The sequence below is a fragment of the Narcine bancroftii genome, chromosome 1, assembly GCF_036971445.1.
Source record: "Narcine bancroftii isolate sNarBan1 chromosome 1, sNarBan1.hap1, whole genome shotgun sequence".
NCBI classification, from domain to species: Eukaryota; Metazoa; Chordata; class Chondrichthyes; order Torpediniformes; family Narcinidae; genus Narcine; species Narcine bancroftii.
Window position 1 is genome coordinate 428446799 of NC_091469.1, and position 18621 is coordinate 428465419.

The 18621-nt window shown below is 40.9% G+C and overlaps 1 protein-coding gene and 1 long non-coding RNA gene across 3 annotated transcripts; both read right to left on the minus strand.

Moving 5' to 3' along the window:
* Positions 1–227: 227 nt before the first annotated feature.
* On the minus strand, positions 228–2431 carry LOC138753462 (uncharacterized). 2 transcript variants are annotated; one of them, XR_011351185.1, is made up of 2 exons: positions 2353–2431; positions 228–390 (listed from the first exon to the last, which is right to left on the minus strand). It is a non-coding gene; the product is annotated as an uncharacterized lncRNA (long non-coding RNA). The 2 variants fall into 2 exon arrangements; XR_011351184.1 differs by lacking the exon at positions 2353–2431 and adding an exon at positions 1796–1907.
* Positions 2432–6277: 3846 nt separating this feature from the next.
* irx1b (iroquois homeobox 1b) lies at positions 6278–10876 on the minus strand. Its single transcript, XM_069916496.1, has 4 exons — positions 10513–10876; positions 7142–8132; positions 6862–6931; positions 6278–6611 (listed from the first exon to the last, which is right to left on the minus strand). The coding sequence occupies exons 1-4, from the start codon at positions 10738–10740 to the stop codon at positions 6557–6559; spliced, it is 1344 nt and encodes a 447-aa protein (XP_069772597.1). The 5' UTR covers positions 10741–10876; the 3' UTR covers positions 6278–6556.
* Positions 10877–18621: the final 7745 nt, after the last annotated feature.

Genomic DNA, 18621 nt, shown 5'->3' on the forward strand with positions numbered 1-18621 from the left:
TAAACGGATTAATGGGTCGTCTTATTTTATTTTACATCAATTTAAATTCCTTCAAGTAAGGCTGAAGTATATACTTTAATTGGTCCAATTACCTTACTTGAACACTGAGCCAAACTTCAGAGAGAATCGAACAGAATTTCCGAGCCACGACCAAAATCAGGGGTCGGAAATATCCGTCCAAAAAATGTTGACCTCAAATTTATGAATTCTAAATGGAGTTCAACATGATCATTAACAATTTCTTTATTTGCGCTCTTGTTGATGCTTCTGCAACCAAGTCAAGCGCACATTCTTGTTCCGAGAGAAGTTCACCAGATTTGCCTTGTCTTTTTTTCGTCTCCTTCGCATCGCATCAAAACGTGTTTTCTTGCAGAGGAATACCGAATGTCGCTGTTAATGAAAAGAAAAGTTCCTAGCATTGTAATTCAATAACCAGGATTAAACCAAGTGCCTGTTATCCTTAAAGACATTGACTATTTTATAGCATTGACTCAACTTGGGTTCTGTTAAAACATTTGGCGTCATTGCAAGGCCATATTCGTATGCAAAACCACAGCAGACTCCGTTTGCCTCCCTCGCCATCCTTTCATCTTGGAGATTTTGTTTTCGACTTTCTTCCATTGCACTTTTATCAATATCAAACCACACATCTTTTAACCATATGACTTTCTTCTGTGTGGCCCTGTACTCTTTGGTTTTAGTCCAAATGCTACTTTTGATATTCACTTGCAAAGCTTCGTTACCCCCTTCACTTGACAATATGAATTATTACTAACTAGTTATCCGACACTGTCCCAAAGCTGCTACCACATGAAAAAAAAGCCACAAAACTCTTATTGGCACCAATTGCTTTCTGAGGGTAATATTGTTTATGCATAAAACAGTTACTGTAGTTCTAATTATTGTTAAGATTAATAATTTAAAACATTGGACAGTCACCCTCCCTGGGGCAACCTGCAGTTATTGTGCGTGTATATTATCCTTGATTCTACTATTTGGATAATGCTATTGATATTCATTCATTGGCCATTTATTATGATTATTAATAATGATGCGTTCATGTGTTTATTGTGGAGTCGTGGAATGACTAATACGGTGTTCCATTAACGGTTGTTATCTACCATTCGCCATTCCCCACATCCTGGTGGGATGCAATAAAATATCGCTGCAAGGAATAGAATAATGAGGGATTCAACCGTGATTATTGCTCATTAGACACTTCACTGTACATTTATTACTAAATGAATAATTATATCCATATAAAACCATAGTGGTATTGCTCAGGGCCAAAATAAGTCACTAATCTCAAGCTGGTTTGTAACAATGCAAATAAATGTGACACCAGGAGGTTATTTTATATTATACTGTCTGGCAAAACGTTTTCTTATGTGTATAAAAGGTGGGAAAAAAAAGCAAATTTGATTTGTTGGAGCGAGTCTATGTTTCAGTGAGAGGTTCTTAATGGTTCGGCCTGTAATATTGAACTAATCGGCCTCGTTTTATTAATAATCATTCATCAGTTGTTTAAGTAAGAGTCTGTTTGACATTTCAGTGTTGGGCATGACTGCAGGGACTACTCTCGAGTCATTTACAAGGACGGCTGGAACTTTATAGCGTATGATTCATAGAGTCTTATAGTACACAGGAACCGCGGTACATGTTACATTAATCAGTGTCAGGGCAGTAAAACACAGAAATGAATATGAATTCACCACTTTTTTTGGCAAGAGATAAATGTGCTAGTGAATAATTGATTAATGCGTTAAAAAAGAGGGCAAAAGAAGAGTGAACCAACCTCCCAACCCCGTAAAAAAGGCGTGGATGAAATTTGCAGATGCTTCACAATGGATCCGCCGCGCTTGGAATACTCTTCATGAACTCCTCTCCTCTCTTGTCCCGAAATTCAAGTCCAGGAATAACTCCGTTCGGTGTGCAGAGGTCGTGGGATGGTGGGGGTGGGGGGGGGGGGGGGGTGGGGTGGGGGCGGGATGGTGAATGGGCGCATGGGGGTGGGGGGGGGAGCAACAAGCGAATAGGTTGCTATGGGAGCACAAAGTACTTTTATATACTTTGCATTCAATGCAGCCATCCATTTGATAATTCTTAGACGTTGCATTATATTTATATTCGTCGCCAAAAACATTTGGTTCTCGGATCAATTTTCATAAAGAGCATGTATCGAGGTGGCAGTTTTCGTGAAGTTTTGCCTCATTTCGGCCTGTGTACTCGGTGGGACAGTCGCATTCCTCCATACTAATCGTATCAAGGTTTTAGCATTTACATGATTGCAAAAAAAAATATAATGACTGCTGAGCAAGCTGTGAATTCACTGTTATGTAGCAATGACCTTACCTCACAAACATTTTCAAGCAGCTCCAGACGATATGGTTGCGCGATATAAGATTGGGAGAAAGAGGTTCACTGGTTCCCCAAACGCATCCGATTCTGTTCCCACATTTCATATGGCAACACTAGCAAATGATATCCGTATTAAAATAAATGGGATTGAAACTTTTTATTGGAGGTGGGGGGGGGGGGGAGAGTTGGGGGGGTGGGGGGTTGGTGGCGACACATTCTTACGGGAAAATTTTTGTTTCAACTTTAACCCCGAATTACTGAAGCACAAGTTAACCCATTCATAAATATACCACAGGACTCTGGACTAACTACTACTTATATTCTCTTCTTTCTTTCACCTAGGTATCCTTTGATTGGTTTGAGCGCCCGCGTGTGTGTCCAGTGCTGAATATTCCTGTGTATGATAGCTTTCAAGTTTCTTTATTTGACACTTGATTGGAAAGTTTAAATATTAATTTTTCCGACTCCCTTCATTTAATGGGGGGGGGGGGGAACACAGCATCCAAGATTTTTTTTAACGTTATGGCAATTTTAGTGAGTATTTATCATTGTAAATATCAGTGAAACATCCTATTTGAAATACTATTGAACAAATGATACGAAACTCCAAAACTCTCCAACACTGCAGAAACAAAGAATTTACATGGTCCCAGCTCTTTTATGGAGCAATTAATTGAGGCGAAGATTTCGAATTATTTCCTACCCATCTGCAGCTGTAACTTTTTTTTGTTGCACGATTACTCTTCGCGTGAATTTGCCTGTTTTCTGAACTTTCTAAGAAGTAAATTTGTGTTAGAGTTGATGAGTGTTTTTTTTTGTGCAAAGTAAGGGAATCTCTCTCTCTCTCCCCATTTACCTATAAGTTTCTCTCTCTCACACACACACACAACACAAATACTCTCTCTCTCTGTCATCTGTCTTTATTTCACACAATACAGTCATGGATGGCCTGATGTGTGGGATTTATAACAACCAGTTCCGTCTTCTTTCACTCTTGCTACTCCCGGCTCCCTGAGTGGCTGGAACAGGATGCGTTGGAAAATAATAGAAGGCAGAGGGAAAAGGGTGGGTGGGGAGTTAATCTGTTTGGCACCACGCAATTATTTGAACAAGGTATTCGATGCGTTTCCTGAATTCGGAATTTTTCAACCTGCTATCTAGTCGGGAAAATCTGCGAAGGGTGATTAAATCACGGGTGGATTAGATGAGAGACCGACTTTTTAAATGGATCCTTTCTTCAGTTGATTTAAAGCAAATGAAATCTCAACTCTTGTCTAAAAAGTACACCCAGTATCTCTCGACTTCAGTGCAAGTGAGACGTTTAAGATCCTGTCAGAATCCACTCTCTTTTTTTAAAAAAAGACGCGGGGCTGAGAGACTTGTCTCCTTTTGCAATCCACAAAATATTCCCGTTGTTGATGTTCTAATAAATGTTTAAGACATGAAACAACAGCAGCAACAACAAAAACAAAACTATCCGAAGTTTTCTCTCTCTCTCTCTCTCTCTCTCTCTCTCTCTCCACCTTTATAGGAACACTTGGTTTTTGATGATGTCTACTGTTCATTCTTTGTTATTCTGAACATTTAAAGCATTTCGATTTCTTTAAACGCTCTAAAACTCGATGAAAATCAACGCATGGACGACTTCTAACGAATGGAGATGGGTGGTTAGCATTCTAATCAAATAAAACTGAAATCCCCACAGGTTAAGTCCAAGAAATCCCCGTTCAAATGGCATGAGAGGATTAAAGGATCCCAGAGTGTTGGGGTGAGTTTGCGTAAGACAGTGATGTGTTGAGGCCACAAGCGATTGAGTCCTGGTTGTCTCTCCTGGCGATCGCGAAAAAAAAAACACACAGCAAAAACGCTCGGTGAATGTCAAATAGACAAGTGTTCTGCATGTCTGTGTCTGTATCCCAATGTGTGTGCGTCCGCACGTGCGGGCGTGTGTGTGCTTTTGCATTTTTCTCACTTTTCAAACACGTTCGAAATAAGAAACTCCGAAACTTTCCGCTGAAACATGTAAAACTGCCGAGTGTATGATTTGGATTTGGAGTACTTACTTCTGCAATGACAAGCCGCGTTTCTAAATAGATGTATTGTGTTTGCTATGGTATAGCGTCTTTCTGCGTGAAGGGCCAGTTCCATGTGTAAGATAACTCCAGATTCCTGTAACCTGAAATAAACAAAGATTATGCCGAAAACTCTCAGAAGGTCAGACAGTATCGGTGGAGAATGCATCGGAAGTTAACCATCAAGGTTCGAGGGCTCTGGAGATGAACCCGAGACCTGAAACGTTAACAACGTGTTTCTGGGGCTTCACCGCGATCATTGCAAGACCTTCTCGACCGATCAATTGCAAAATGATGTGAGCACATTTAATATGTTGCACGGGCGCTGAGTTTCCCTCACATCATATGAGCGAATGCGCCGAATATTTCACAATGAATCGCCCTTTGGTTGGCGTATGAGTCAGACAGTGAGTGCAGTATGCATCCGAGCTGCCATTCCGCCGCTTGTGCTGTTATCCATAGAGGGAGCTGTCGCCTCGCAATTCCCACTCATCCATTCTCAGCTGCTTTAAAGCGGCGGCTGGTGCTCATGCCCAGCGCGCCACGTCAAAATGAGCAACGTCTCCTCCGAAAGAGGTGGGTTTCTTCCAGCGTGAAGAGAAACTCCATCTAACTCAGCCAACTCGGGCCGTGGAGTTGAGGCAAACTGTCCAAGCTCCACAAGAAAAGTGAGTTAGCATTAAATAAAATGCAAGAAGCCCTTAAAACCACAATACATTTGATAACACTAAATAAAGAGTAAGGTCTGATAAATGAACAAAGTTATTTTCAAGGCTACTGTGGAAACGTCTCCAATTATTCCAGTAGATGTTTCCCATCATTAACGATGCATATTTTTATCATTTAAAGACATTTTCAATAATTTCCACATTTGTAGTATGGCGTTTCATTATTCTGCAGTCAATATATACATCCTCAATTGTTTTCATTAATTTATCTGTTAATCTGTCACAACCTTTCAGAGATGATTTCAGTAAATATCCTAATGAAAAATATATTGAATGCTAAGAAACTGATCAAATATATTATTTTTATTACCTTATACACACGGATTTGGCTGTGTTTCAGTACCAATGATAACGTAACATTATAGCTGGGAAGGAAGAGTTAGTGTGTGTGTGTGTGTGTGTGCATGTAGGCACAGCAGCAGAGAGGGGTATTCCCAGAGAAGTAAGATGAGCCAAACAATCGATACATGGGGCCCTGATGCTTTGTTAATATTTTATTTCACAGTTGCTATTATTTCCGATACGTGATGAGCTTGTCTTTTTAACTTCCCACCGCCCTGTTTGGACACAGCCTTCCCATATTATTTTTTAATTGCTTTAGCAGCTGTTTGCTTCACAGAGCTCTCCCCCCCCCCCCCCCCACCCCTCCCCTTCTTTCCACCAGGAGCAGCCATCTGTCGAGTTAGTCGCACCTTAAAGGTCACTGATTGGTTTCATTGGGGACCGAGAGAATAAACACAGAGACATTTACTTTGCTGAGTTCTTAGCTTGTCTTGGAACCATTTTCGGTCTCCTGGATTTTTGTTTTTTTGTCTGTCAGTGTACATTTTTAAAGTAAAATAATACGGATAACATCAACAATTAAAACAAACGTGACTACGAAAATAAACTCGGGCCTCTTCTCTCCCTCTCCCCCCACCCCGCTTATACAAGTACACGCACACGCGGTGATTCTTAAATGCACAGGCATTCTTCAAGCATTCCGTGAAATAAGCTCTTTTTTTTTGTGGAAAATTAATAGAATTGCCATTTCAACTTACAGGGAGTTCGTTCTAATATCTTTTTTTTATTTATTAGACAAAATATATGATTTTGACAAGTTCTGCACACACGCTTATTTACAATTTTAATCACTCTATATACATAAAATATTGGACGTGGGGAAAAAATAATGACCAAACTAATAACAATCGCGTCAAAAAAAATCAATAGGGACAACACGTGCTGATATGTTACAATGTCAAATAAATCGTAATATATCTGTCAAGTTTCTAAAAGAAATTTTGCGCTGCCTGACACTGGCGACACAAAATGAAGTAAATTTGCTCTTTTTCTTTGAAAACAAAACTTTTCTATTTTCTTCTTCCTTTTTCGTTTCTTTTCCGTGGTAAAACTTTCTCAGACGGAGGAGACACCGGCTAAAACTCTTGTCCCTTCCTGCTGAGGCCGTGAGCTGAAAGAACAAGAGCATACAAGCCTCTGAATGACCAGCATGTAAAATATTATGTAAATATTCTGTTTTTTAATGATTAAAAGTTAAGGTTCAGATCAGTAAAGACGACCTGCTCATTTAAAATGCATAAATGATTTCAAACCCTCCCAAATCGTCTTTGCTTTCATAACAATTAAACTGTACTTGCTTTGCTTTGCGAAGAGGTGACGGGGATTGTGTCTGTATTGATGGATTAACTCCTAAAAGTTACCTTTCGTTTACGGGCTGAAATGATATTTTTAATTGCTGTGATGGAGATTCTCCTGGAATACAATCTCTTTCTGGAAAACAACAACAAAAAAAGGAAAGAGTATTTCAGATAAATCATTTGTCAAGAACAAGAGGTTTTTGTTTAATAGAGAGGAAAACATAGCGCCACTTCAAATTTGAAGCCCAGTACATTGGTGAACGCCGTGAGAACTGGTATTAATTGGACGTTGAATGCATGTTAAATACGTAAAGTTCACTGGAGGGTGATGAGCGTAAAATACCTGTGTGTTTGGGACTGGGCATATCTGTTGATTTTTCATTGCTCCCTGCTCCCAGGGCTGCCGTTAACACGGTAGATTGTTGCTGTTGACAGTGTTGAGGGTGGTGGTGGTGGTGGTGGTGATGGTTTGCACCCAGAAAAGACCTGACATTTAGCAAAGAGTTCTGGCCCAGGAAAGCACCATTTGTCCAGTTATGAAACTTGCTGATCTGACACGTGTAGAGTCCATGGTTTGAGAGAAAAGCTGGGTGCTGGATGGCCGAGTGCGTGTGGCTGGTTGGTGAAGATTTCTGGGCACTGTCTGGACTGGTTGCAGTCTCTGCCAAAGACCAGATTTTAGGCTTGCTATGATTTGGGATTAGCCCATTCGCCTGCCCTAATGAAACTCCCCTGGTGCTATTTCTTTCGGCAACAGTTTCATCCACTCTGTCCGTCTCCCTTGCTTTACTGTCAATAGCAGGCCCTTGCAAAGTCCGATTGTGCCCATTCTCCAAGTCAACTTTCTCCCCCTCAGCCCCGGGGTTCAGTTTTTCCTCCTCCTCTCCGTTACTTTGCTCCTCGTCGATTTCGTCGATTTTGTCGATGTCGATGCTTTCCAGGTCAATCTCCTCGTCCTCCTCTTTTTTCTCGTTCTCCCCTTCTGTATCACTGCCGTAAAGAGTACTGTCATCTTCTTTATTCCGTGCACCCCAGGTCATTTTATTCTCCTTCTTGAGTCTTCTCCTGGCGTTGGCGAACCAAGTAGAGACCTGGGTCAGGGTCATCTTAGTGATAATGGCCAGCATGATCTTTTCTCCTTTGGTCGGATAGGGGTTCTTCCTGTGCTCATTGAGCCAGGCTTTGAGAGTGCTTGTGCTCTCCCGGGTGGCGTTCTTGGGTCTGGCTGGGTCTCCGTACTGGAACTGTCCATATGGGTAATAAGCAGGAGCCGCGTGGGCTGCAAACGTGGCCGGGTGAACCCCAGGATTATCCTTTAATTCGTACTGCGTACCCTACAACATAAACACACAAAGAAGTGGAATATGGGTGAGGGAGCGAGCGAGAGAGAGAAAGAGGGTAGGGTGTTACAAAAGAGCAGATCCATATTAAATCCACATGTTCACAAACGCAGGATATTTATACTTAAGAGTTCATCACAGGAAGGGACAGCACATAAATATTTTTTTTAAGTTATGAGTACCGTAATGCTCTCATTCTTAAAACTCGTCTTTATGGAATGAAACATACATTTTAAAGTTTAAATCAAATGAAAGCACATACCTTTGACAAGACAGATATGAAAGAAGTAAGATTACCACAACAGTATAATTAAACCAAATGTTAATTTATACCATAGAAGTTAAATTTCAAACGCACACCAGCTCCATAAACACCATTGGCGGCCTAGTTTTATGTCGCTGCGACAAAAGTTCAAAATTGCATTGATATTATTCATATATATGAATAATTTAGAATTAGTTATTGGAAGCGTACGGACTTCTTTTCACTCTTATATAATCACTTCAAATCATTGAACAAATAGTATTTTAAATATCAGTGGCCAAATGGGTGCTCCTCAATCTTCCCTTCTGTTTTGAACCAATTTATTCAGGTCGTCGTCCTCGCAATCTTAAAAAAGTTGAACTGCCCATAATTTTCGTGGAGGGGTGAGGTTTTATCCCCGGTTTTTAACATAATTCACGTCATTTATTTAATCATTGCTCTTGGGTTAAAAAAAAACTTACGGGGGAAGAAATGAGAAGCTTTTGCTTCAATGTGCTTCAGCCTAATTATTTGGATATTATTTTCTATTTAGAAATATTTTTAATGTTGAATTAAAAAGTTGGAAACATGACATCATTCAGTTCCCACTGAGATGGCCGCAAGGTAAACATTGCCAAAGAATGCGGTCATTTTATGGATCTTTATTATTCCGGAGTGCAACACGTTTAAGAAAACACACTACAGACACCAAAGGAAATTTTTTTTCCTAATATGTTTAAGCTTCCATTCATTTAAACGAGGAAATCTCAATATTCATTCTTCCCCTTTATCCTCATTAAACCGTGCAGTGAGTCTTCGTCGGGCCTGTTTTAATTTTGAATTGGATACTCCTTCTTAATTTTTTTAATGGATGTTGATTTTTCTGTTGTATGTGTACAGTGCAAGACACGCAGCCATAAATAATTACAAATGATCTCAGCTGTTTTGGGGGAAATCGTCATGAATTTAAATTCGCCTGCAGTAGATGCGCCGTGTTCCAATGGAAAATTGAACAAGGAGTTCGAATTAACATGAAGACGATAGGAAGTCTTCATAACTATGGCATCAGTGGTTACCTTTCAACATTTTACAGGTAATTGTTCCGGACTGCTCTCTTGCATTTAATTCTCTTTCGAAAGGATATCATTTTTTTCCCCACCGCAATTAATTTATGCAAAATCCTTATTTCCAGAGGCAAGTGGTCTATTACCCAGATCATCGAATTAGCCTGATTATTTGTTTGAAGAAAGGGGGGGGGGGGGGGAGAAATGGTTTGGGAAACAAGCTATTGTCTGCGAGCGTATTATTTATGCCAATAGTTCCAACATCTGACAGAGTCGAATTTGCAACGATTCAACTTTATATATCAGAAAACAGTAGATTCTATCAATAGAAAAACTTTTAAGGATTTTATTGAACGCTTTTAACGATTATAATTATAGCAGATTAAACCAAATATCTGGGGGGGGGAAACCCTGTGATATCGTATGCAGAACAATAGGGAAATGGGATGCTTTCGCTCATTGTGTCCTGTGGATACCAGGTTAATGCAACACTCCATTTCTAATTGCTTATTGCATATATTAATGGCAGATTAAAGTGGAACTCAAACAACTTTGGCCTACTTTGTACAAGACGAGAGTAAAAACAACCAACGCTGCCACCATTGCGCATCAGCCGAAGACGCGTCCACGTTTAAATCACTTAATATGAGTTTCAAACGTGTCCTCGCGTGGTGTTGACAAAAAAAAACACCTGAAAATATTAGGGGATGATAAAGAATGCCAAACTTCCCAAAGCCGGGGTCTAATCTTCTCGGATCTTTCGGATCGGATTCGGACTGTTGTCGGAGCTAGCAGTGATTAAACTTTTAATGACTTACTTATGGTAATAATAAGCGAAAGTATATACGACTCGCCGGTGCCACAGCGAAGCGTCAACAGTGACTCGGTGCTTCAGACGCTCGGTGCTCTAATTAAAATAATAATGCAATTATTTCTGATCATAGGCTTTTTACATCTGCGTGAATATCCATCCAGCCAAGACGATTGTGGTTTTTAATAAATATTTGTTTCACGTTTCGCTGAGAGTGGCATTTTCAAAGTGTTGCAAAAGACTGATCGCACTTACCATTTGGGAGAACATGGTGAAATCGGTGGTGTAGGGGAGGAAAGCGCTGTAGTTCTGGGCTGTGTAAGGGTTTGCATACATTCCCAACACCGAGGTTACGGCAGCGGTGGGATTAGCCCCAAGCTCGGCTCCTCCTCGGGAAGAAGCCAGCACTCCCTGCCGATCTGCAGCGTAAACAGCCTGGCTCGCACTGAGATACTGAGGGTACCCGAGCTGAGGGAAGGCCATCTCCTGAGAAGGGATCTTCACCAACTTAGAAAATGACACAATGACAAGCAATAAAAACTCGCTTCCGATCGCCTCCAAATCCCGTTTCTTTTTGTCCTGGCCCGCAGAATCTCCCTGTAAGCGATCTGATCGCCAATTCAACTCCAACTGATGTGTCTGCCCATAGGTCCTGGCAGATCCGTAGATATCATTTGAAGTTGATGCTTTGACTGACAGGTTACTTTAGCGGCAAGCCCCTCCTAGTTTGGAACATGTGGCTTCGCACGGTTGGGCCACGCTGTGTTGTGTTGTGTTAAATGTTTTGCATTCGGATCTATTCAGTGAAGCACCCACTGGTGTATGACAACCTGTCTACATGATTTTGCAGTTGTCCAACACTGTTTGTTCCCTTCTTAAACCTTCCCGAGTCCCTTTTACTTTCTCAACTTCCCGGGTTATTTTCTCCCCACCGTTTTCTCCACACGCCCCTCCCCTCCGTGAAACAAGTGCTAACAACTCACTCCAAAGCGCAATATGTTATACACATTCTTAGGATAACTATATAAACAATACCAACAGACAAATATAGAACTACACGGTGATTTCCCAGAAAAAAAACACGGTCAAAAAAGTTTTTTTTTAAAAAGGGATAGAAAATGTCAAGAAGTTTGGGCGTTTAAAATAATGTAAATACTATGACAGATCGCATTAATTAGCCGGATAAAAGAGCCAGCGGAATAACAAATACCAGAAAATTAATTATTCATATCGTTTTAAAAAGACCAGAACAACAGCGTGTGCGATTTACCAGCACGAAAAGGACCTAGCCTTTTCTTTTCTCATTGTGGTCTGCCTTTAGTTTAGTGCAACATTTCACACAATTGTCGATTGTTTATTTTCTTTTCCCACACTCAGCAGGGACAAGATTTTGGCATGCATCCATAAGCACTGATTATCATTAATATTGTTTCTTGAATACATTAGACTCTAGTAAAATAATTAAAAACATGGATTGCCATAATTTTGCCCACTTGTTTCTTTCTGCGTGTTCGTATTGGTCCTGTTTTAAGGTGTTGCATAAACCCTGCTCGAGGCATTGACAGGAAATATTGATAATAATGGCCATTAAACTACAATTGAATTTAAGTCGCATTAAGCAACTTGGGAACTAAATTAACCGCTTCTTCTAACACTTCTGTCGGACTCCTCCGTTCATTTTGCGTCATGAGACTGGTGAGTTTCATCGAGTTCACAGCAGTTTAGCCGGAAGATCACGGTAATTTGACACAGTTTGTGCGTGTTAAACGTTGAATGCCTTCCACCGGGCCTTGATCCTGCTCCACAACTCCCTGCAAAATGACGTGATTTTGACTGAAGGACGGAAGCTTTATTCTGGGCAGGAATGAAAATAAATCACCGTCTTTTTTTTGTAAAAAAGAAAGTAAGCTGCCATTATTTCTTAGATCTCCTCCCAATTCTCCGCGCATTTAATCAAAAGCCCAGTGATGCTCACTGCTCTGTAATATTGACATCTCAGATTCAATATCATCACGTAGAAGTCAGACTTCGCAGGGACATGATCCCGGTGTCAGTTAATTGAGCAATTATTTTGCGCCTGCAGCTGACGTGGACTTTTTACCCCCTCCATAAATCTTCGTCCGCGAAGCCAAGCCAAAGAAAGAAAGATTTTGCGCCTTGTGACTTTTTAAAAAAATAGGTATGCTGAATTTCCGGATCTCATCTGAATCCTCCTTTCTGATCCATAGCATTTGGCATCAGTTCAAAGTTGATTACGTACCCGCAATTTACCTCTAAACTGTAGTTGTCTACCCGCGGGGCAACCTTGTCACTTAGTAGTACAACAATCAATCACTCAAAAGCACTTTTATAATATCACTCAACAAACTTTTAGGACATCATCATTACATTCTAATTACATGGTTGTAATATGAAATTGTTTATATTTTCTCTCAAATTAAACAAATTATAACATTCGTGGATACTCACTGTACATGTAAAGCAAATTCATCTGCAGGTTCAATATCCTATTTTTGTTTCTTTATCCAGAGGGGTGGGTCAGTTGTATTAATCCAATACGCCCTCTTTAGTTTGGGTAAATCAAAATGGAATTATATAATCATTTTGTTTTTAAAAAAGAGGTATCAATGTGGCAGAAAACAGTCATTTGGGATAAACGTTTCGCGCGCCAAATTGTTGCAAGTTGAGTCATGATCTTAAACTAATGATGCACAGCTTAGATGACAAAATAACGCTAGAATTTGTCGTTGATGCTGTAGGAAGCGCGTGTCCGACCGAATATAATATACAGTACACGTGTCCCTCAGAGTTAAAATAAATCTCTCAACAACCTATTAGGAAAGGAGACAGGTCCGACTGCAATTAGTGGATAGCATTTGGGAACTACTTGCAATCTTAGAGAAAAAGAAAATGTTTAAAACAAGGCCACTGAAAGAGAGCAAATATTTAGGCAAAACGCGGATGAATGAATAAACCATGCAACCGCCAATTCCATACCCCATAATCCCTCTCAGAAGGCACCTAAGCATTTTTTTTAGTAACCTAGACGCATCCAATACTTGAAAGAGAATAGCATAGATTTTTTTTTATCAAGTGTAGATATTTCAATATGAGTAGAATGGTTGAAATTCAACAGCAGATCTTGAAAATCTGTGACTACCCGATGTTATTTCAATATGTTAGCAGAATGGAGGTCACAAGCATTGTCGAACTGGTTATGAAATTGGAACACTATTGCCAGTGAACCATCTTGGTGGTCCTGGAGTCACAGGGAGGCCATCACTGGTAAGGAAGGCAAATGTCCTTAAATGTTGGAAATCCTTTGCTGGCCGGGCAACTGCTGCGCAGAGATGACCGTTTATGAAACACTTGAAAATCACCAACATTTTTTTGAATTCTATTTCAGATTTTCAGTATCTGATTTTTTTTTTGCATTTGACACGTTTCCTTTCTGGAAGACAATTATAATGTTTTGTGGTTGCCATTACCCCAAATATTGTACTGACATTCCACATCCTGCACTGGATAATTTAACCGCCATTTACTTTAGTTGGTTCTAACTTATGTCAGCGGTGTGCCTGAAATTGAATACAAATTTAGTGAACGAATTTTGTCGATAGTAGGTTTGTAGTCCAAGCAATTCTCAATTGATTAAAATAACTTCAAACCTATAGTTTGGTGAATTGAGATTCCAAATCATGGCAGTTTTTTTATATATATAGGAGTTCCTTATTGAGAAAGGGTGCAATGCTAAAAATAAAATAAGAAAATTGTCAGGATTGGAGAATCTAATTGGATAACATCTGAAGGAACAATACACCAATTCTCAAAACACATATTAGATTATACAGATGCATTGTTTATGCACCCTTGTGTGTAAGGTTGAAATGAGGTTTGTGATAAAGCATTTGGAGAAGAAACTTGATGCTTCCTATTAAATTATCCTAGCATGACATTAAGTATTGGAAATGACAGTAAGGAAATGTCAATAAAAATGCAGATCAGCAAAATAGAAGTAACCTTGGATATAAATCGGAGAAGAACAATCTTTGGCTCGGACACTGACAAGACAATTGATAACTGTTAAAGCACAATCAAGAAGGATCATCTTTGCTGGCACAGTCTGAAAAGAGGGAAACACAAAAGTATGCAGATGCGTGATTGTAGTAAAAACACACCGACATTGTGGAGTACTCAGCCGGTCCTTTAGTGTCCATAAAAAGCAGATATAATGCTGACATTTCCAGGCCTGAGCCCTTATTCAATGAATAAGCAGATTGAACCAGAAGCAGGAAATCTCAGAGTTCAGACAGTGCTGGTTTTGGCTGGGGAGGAATCCAGACCAACAAAAGGTGCTAATTGGATATGATAAGGGAAGAGGTGATAAATTGTCATGTCTATGCGAAAGGAGACAGGGAAGGGAAAGGCAGAATTGGGGGAAGGCTATGGGAGAAGTGAGAGCGGGGGGGGGGGGGGTATTTAATGAAAGCCAGAGAAGTCGATATTAATGCCATTCAGTGAAGAGTGCCCAGTCGGAAGATAACGTCCCCCCCCCCCCCCTTCTAATTTGCGACTTGTCTCGGTCTGACAGTGCATGAGATCATGAACAGATATGGGATGGGAAATTGAAATGGGAGGCCACTGAGCGATCCACACTTTTGCGGCTGACGGAGCAGAGGTGCTCAACAAACCTGAAAAGAGGAAACAGCTAACCAGCAATAACCAGGACAAGCGATGTTAATTGTCTAAGAGATAAACAGACAAATCACAACGAAGATCTAGGTCGCAGATAATCATAAAGAAAATCGCGAACATATATAAAAGTGCCCCTGTCCTTGAGATTTGTAGCAGTGTCTATTGCTCAGATGAGCAGTGAATTTATAGATTATATATGTCAGGACAAATTATAATTGTATTCAGTTTTATATGGACAGGTAGAGGAACAACCTTTCTGTTCGGAATTCTACTGCTTAGCCCGTTTCAGCTCTCTCTAGTATTCTATTGTCTACAAGGCCATCGTATTTGTCTGCAGAATCTATAGAAGGGTAAGAAGCATTGTCACAAAATGAGTTAAAGACCAAATTGTTAAATGAGCAATAATTGTGATCCATTAAACTAACTGGAGAGATAGCAGGATTTAGAATCTGCAAGAAATGACCTGAAGCTGGAGAGGGCAGCGATGGGAATCAGCGGAACACATCAGTAGCTGTAGGGTCTGGACTGATAACTTGTTGGGAATAATTCTTGGGGGCTGGAGATGGCAGTGATAAAGCGTTCAACTCTGAGAGGCTGGCGATGACAATGTTGGTGATTGCAAATACCTCAGGTTGAAGATGACAAAGTGATAACAATTTTAGGCAGTGCCGTGGCTGGGATGGCATTTATTTACATTGCTCCGACTGGAACACATCGATCTGTTTTCAAGGATGATGTAGACAATTCTAATTATTCTAAATAGAAAGCGGAGTTGCGAATGGTATTAATCGTGATCAAGTGAGACACCCTTTGACGGGACCGATGAGAACAATTTAAAAAAACTGGAGAAGAAACGAGAAGGCGGTTAGTTGAAATTGTGGTTAAGTGAAATCATTTCGATTCCTGATTGCATATTAGATCACCGTCCGTTCAAGGAATACAGTGAAGGTGGAGTGGGCCAATTAAAATACCGCCGGGAAAATCAAATCTTCTGCACAGTTCAAGATTTAGCCAGCTTCACACCATTTGCAGTTGCGCTTATAAAAGGGAGAAATGGTAGCTAATGCAAATTGGAGAATGATAACGCCGACCCCACCTGGTCAATAAAGGGCATGTAATGTACCGTTCGGAATCTGTTCTGGCTGGCTGCCTGCAGTGAATCATTTTGCAACGGATCCTCATAATTCTTATAGGAACTGAATTGGCCAGTGTTCCAAACGTACCCTCACCATGCTGCCGAGAGAGCAATGCGGCAATCAGCTCCCTTCCCTGGCCTACCAGCCTTCTTTGGTTTGGTTCACTATTGGCAGGTCTTCTTCGTCATGTCTCCAGTCTCTCGTGGCTTATTGCCAGCTTCGGTGTCGGATCCTGATTTACACGCCTCGTTAAACCCTCATGAATACGTTTCCCACTTTTACAGGGACCTTTGGTGACAGCTCGTAAGAGACACTTAACGAGCGCCCCCCCCCCCCCCTCCCCCATCTCGAACATACACCAGCAAATACATCAGATCTGAAATTGTTGGCACGTCTCCCCACCTCGCTCCTACTGTCCCGTCCTCTCACAGCCACTAATTTTACCCAGGACCTGCATGCGATTCAACACCAAATCGCCACACTCACTATCTATCCTTCAAATTCTGAAATTTTAGTCTATACTAACGAGTTTGAGATCTTGCTTTGAATATAAACAAGTAGAAGGGGCTAATTGTTATATGGAAATCGTGGATTGTGGGCGTGCCAAGCCATGCGATGTATTAAAATACCAGTTCAGCACGTCTCTCCTCTGCAGCACTCCCCATCCACCCCCAAACACACGATCACGCACCCCGTACAAATCTAAGTAACCTGGGACAACGCCTAACTCAGTAACAATATCAGAATCAGGATTCATTGTCATGAACAAGTCATGAATTCAGTGCTTTGTGGCAGCGTCACAGTGCAGACATACATATTATAACCACCTTACTGCATTACTCTAACAATAATAATGCATTAAAAGTAAGTTCATTGATTATTCAGGAATCTGATGGCAGCGGGGAAGAAGTTGTCCTTGTGCCGTTGAGTGCTCGTCTTTAGGATCCTGTACCTTTTCCCCGATGATAGCAGAGTGAAGAGGGCATGGCCTGGGTGGTGGAGGTCTTTGAGAATTTTTTTAAGACACCGCCTCATGTAGATGTCCTCGATGGAGTGAAGTCTGATGCCTGTGATGTTGCAGGCCCAGTTAACAACGCTCTGGAGTTTTTTTTTGTGTGGTCCTGGAGTTGGGTTCTCCATACCGTGCAGCGAGGTCATTTTAACTACTGACGAAACGTCTGGATAAACTATTTAAAAGAAGTTCCTTCCAATTTAGTAATAATTAATGAGGCATTGTGAAGTCATTTGTGAATACAAACTGTAAGCACACCTTTCCCTGCCAAACAGGCAGGAGCAAGTGAACCGTGGAATTACTTAATTATCATTAGCCACGTGAGTCCCCGCCCCCCCATGCATTGTAATTTAGTGTCACTGTAATTTGGCTTGAGGCATTGACACAATTGCTCTCGCCAGCTGCCGTTGTGTGTCAGCTTAGTTCTTCATTGTCCTGGAGGTTGTGTCTGTGCATTTAAAAAAAATGTTTATGCTTGTATGCGGCGATCAATTCAGTCTGGAAAGAGCTGTATTGTAAATTCCTATAGTACAGGTGTAGCTCCGATGTGACCGATTCCAGTCGAGTACTTTCCAAATGCGCAGCTACTTCGCAAATGAAATCAGTGAATGCAATTCAACTAGGCTGTCAACTTGAAACAGCCAAGAGGGAGGAGATCAAAGCAGTGAGTGGGAGCCAAAACTCCTCAAATCACCCTTTACCCCCCCCCCCCCCCACAACCACGCCCTGCTTTTGCCTCCACCACCACCCAACCTCCCACCTTCTACCTTATTGTGGGTTTCCCAACAAGTTGCAGATTCTGAAAACACGTGCGGTATCACAAATTGCAGTTTCCTCGTCCAAAATCAGAAATCCCCATGTTTTCAAATCAGGGGTTAAATATGATGTGAACCTTTAAAACACTTAGCTTTCTGTGGCTTAACAAAGCCAATTTATCAAGTAGTTCTAAGTATTTAGCGTGGAAATGCCAAGCGGGCAAAAGTGCTTTATTTAATGAAAAGTTTACTGATTACATTCGTTTGTCAAAATGATTACAGACTGTTCACGTTACAGCTTTTTTTAAAGTAATAATCTCACTCACCACCCCCCCCCCCCCCCCCCCCACACACAGTCAGGACTGATTCGGTTAAGGCATATGATCATGTATAGCATGAGCTTGTATAGCACGTTTAATCGGAGCAGTCCTTACTCCGCCAAGTTCCACGTTTTTGGGGGGCCTTTCTATGTATACATATTTGGAAAATATAACGGGCATAAAAATAGAAGTCTCTATTCCCACATTCCGATGCATGACCCATATATTTGCCATTTCAGGGAGTATAGTCAGACAAGAACATCAGAGCAACATTCCTGATCCAGCTGACTGTACTAATTTACTGCTCTTATAAAATAGATATTGTGTCCTCTGATGCATCCAATGTGTTGCTGATATGGTGGAAATTTATTGCCCTATCTATGATAAATCTTGCTGACTCCCAAGATTTGTGCAATAAAAAATCTGGCACACTGGAGCGAATTCCA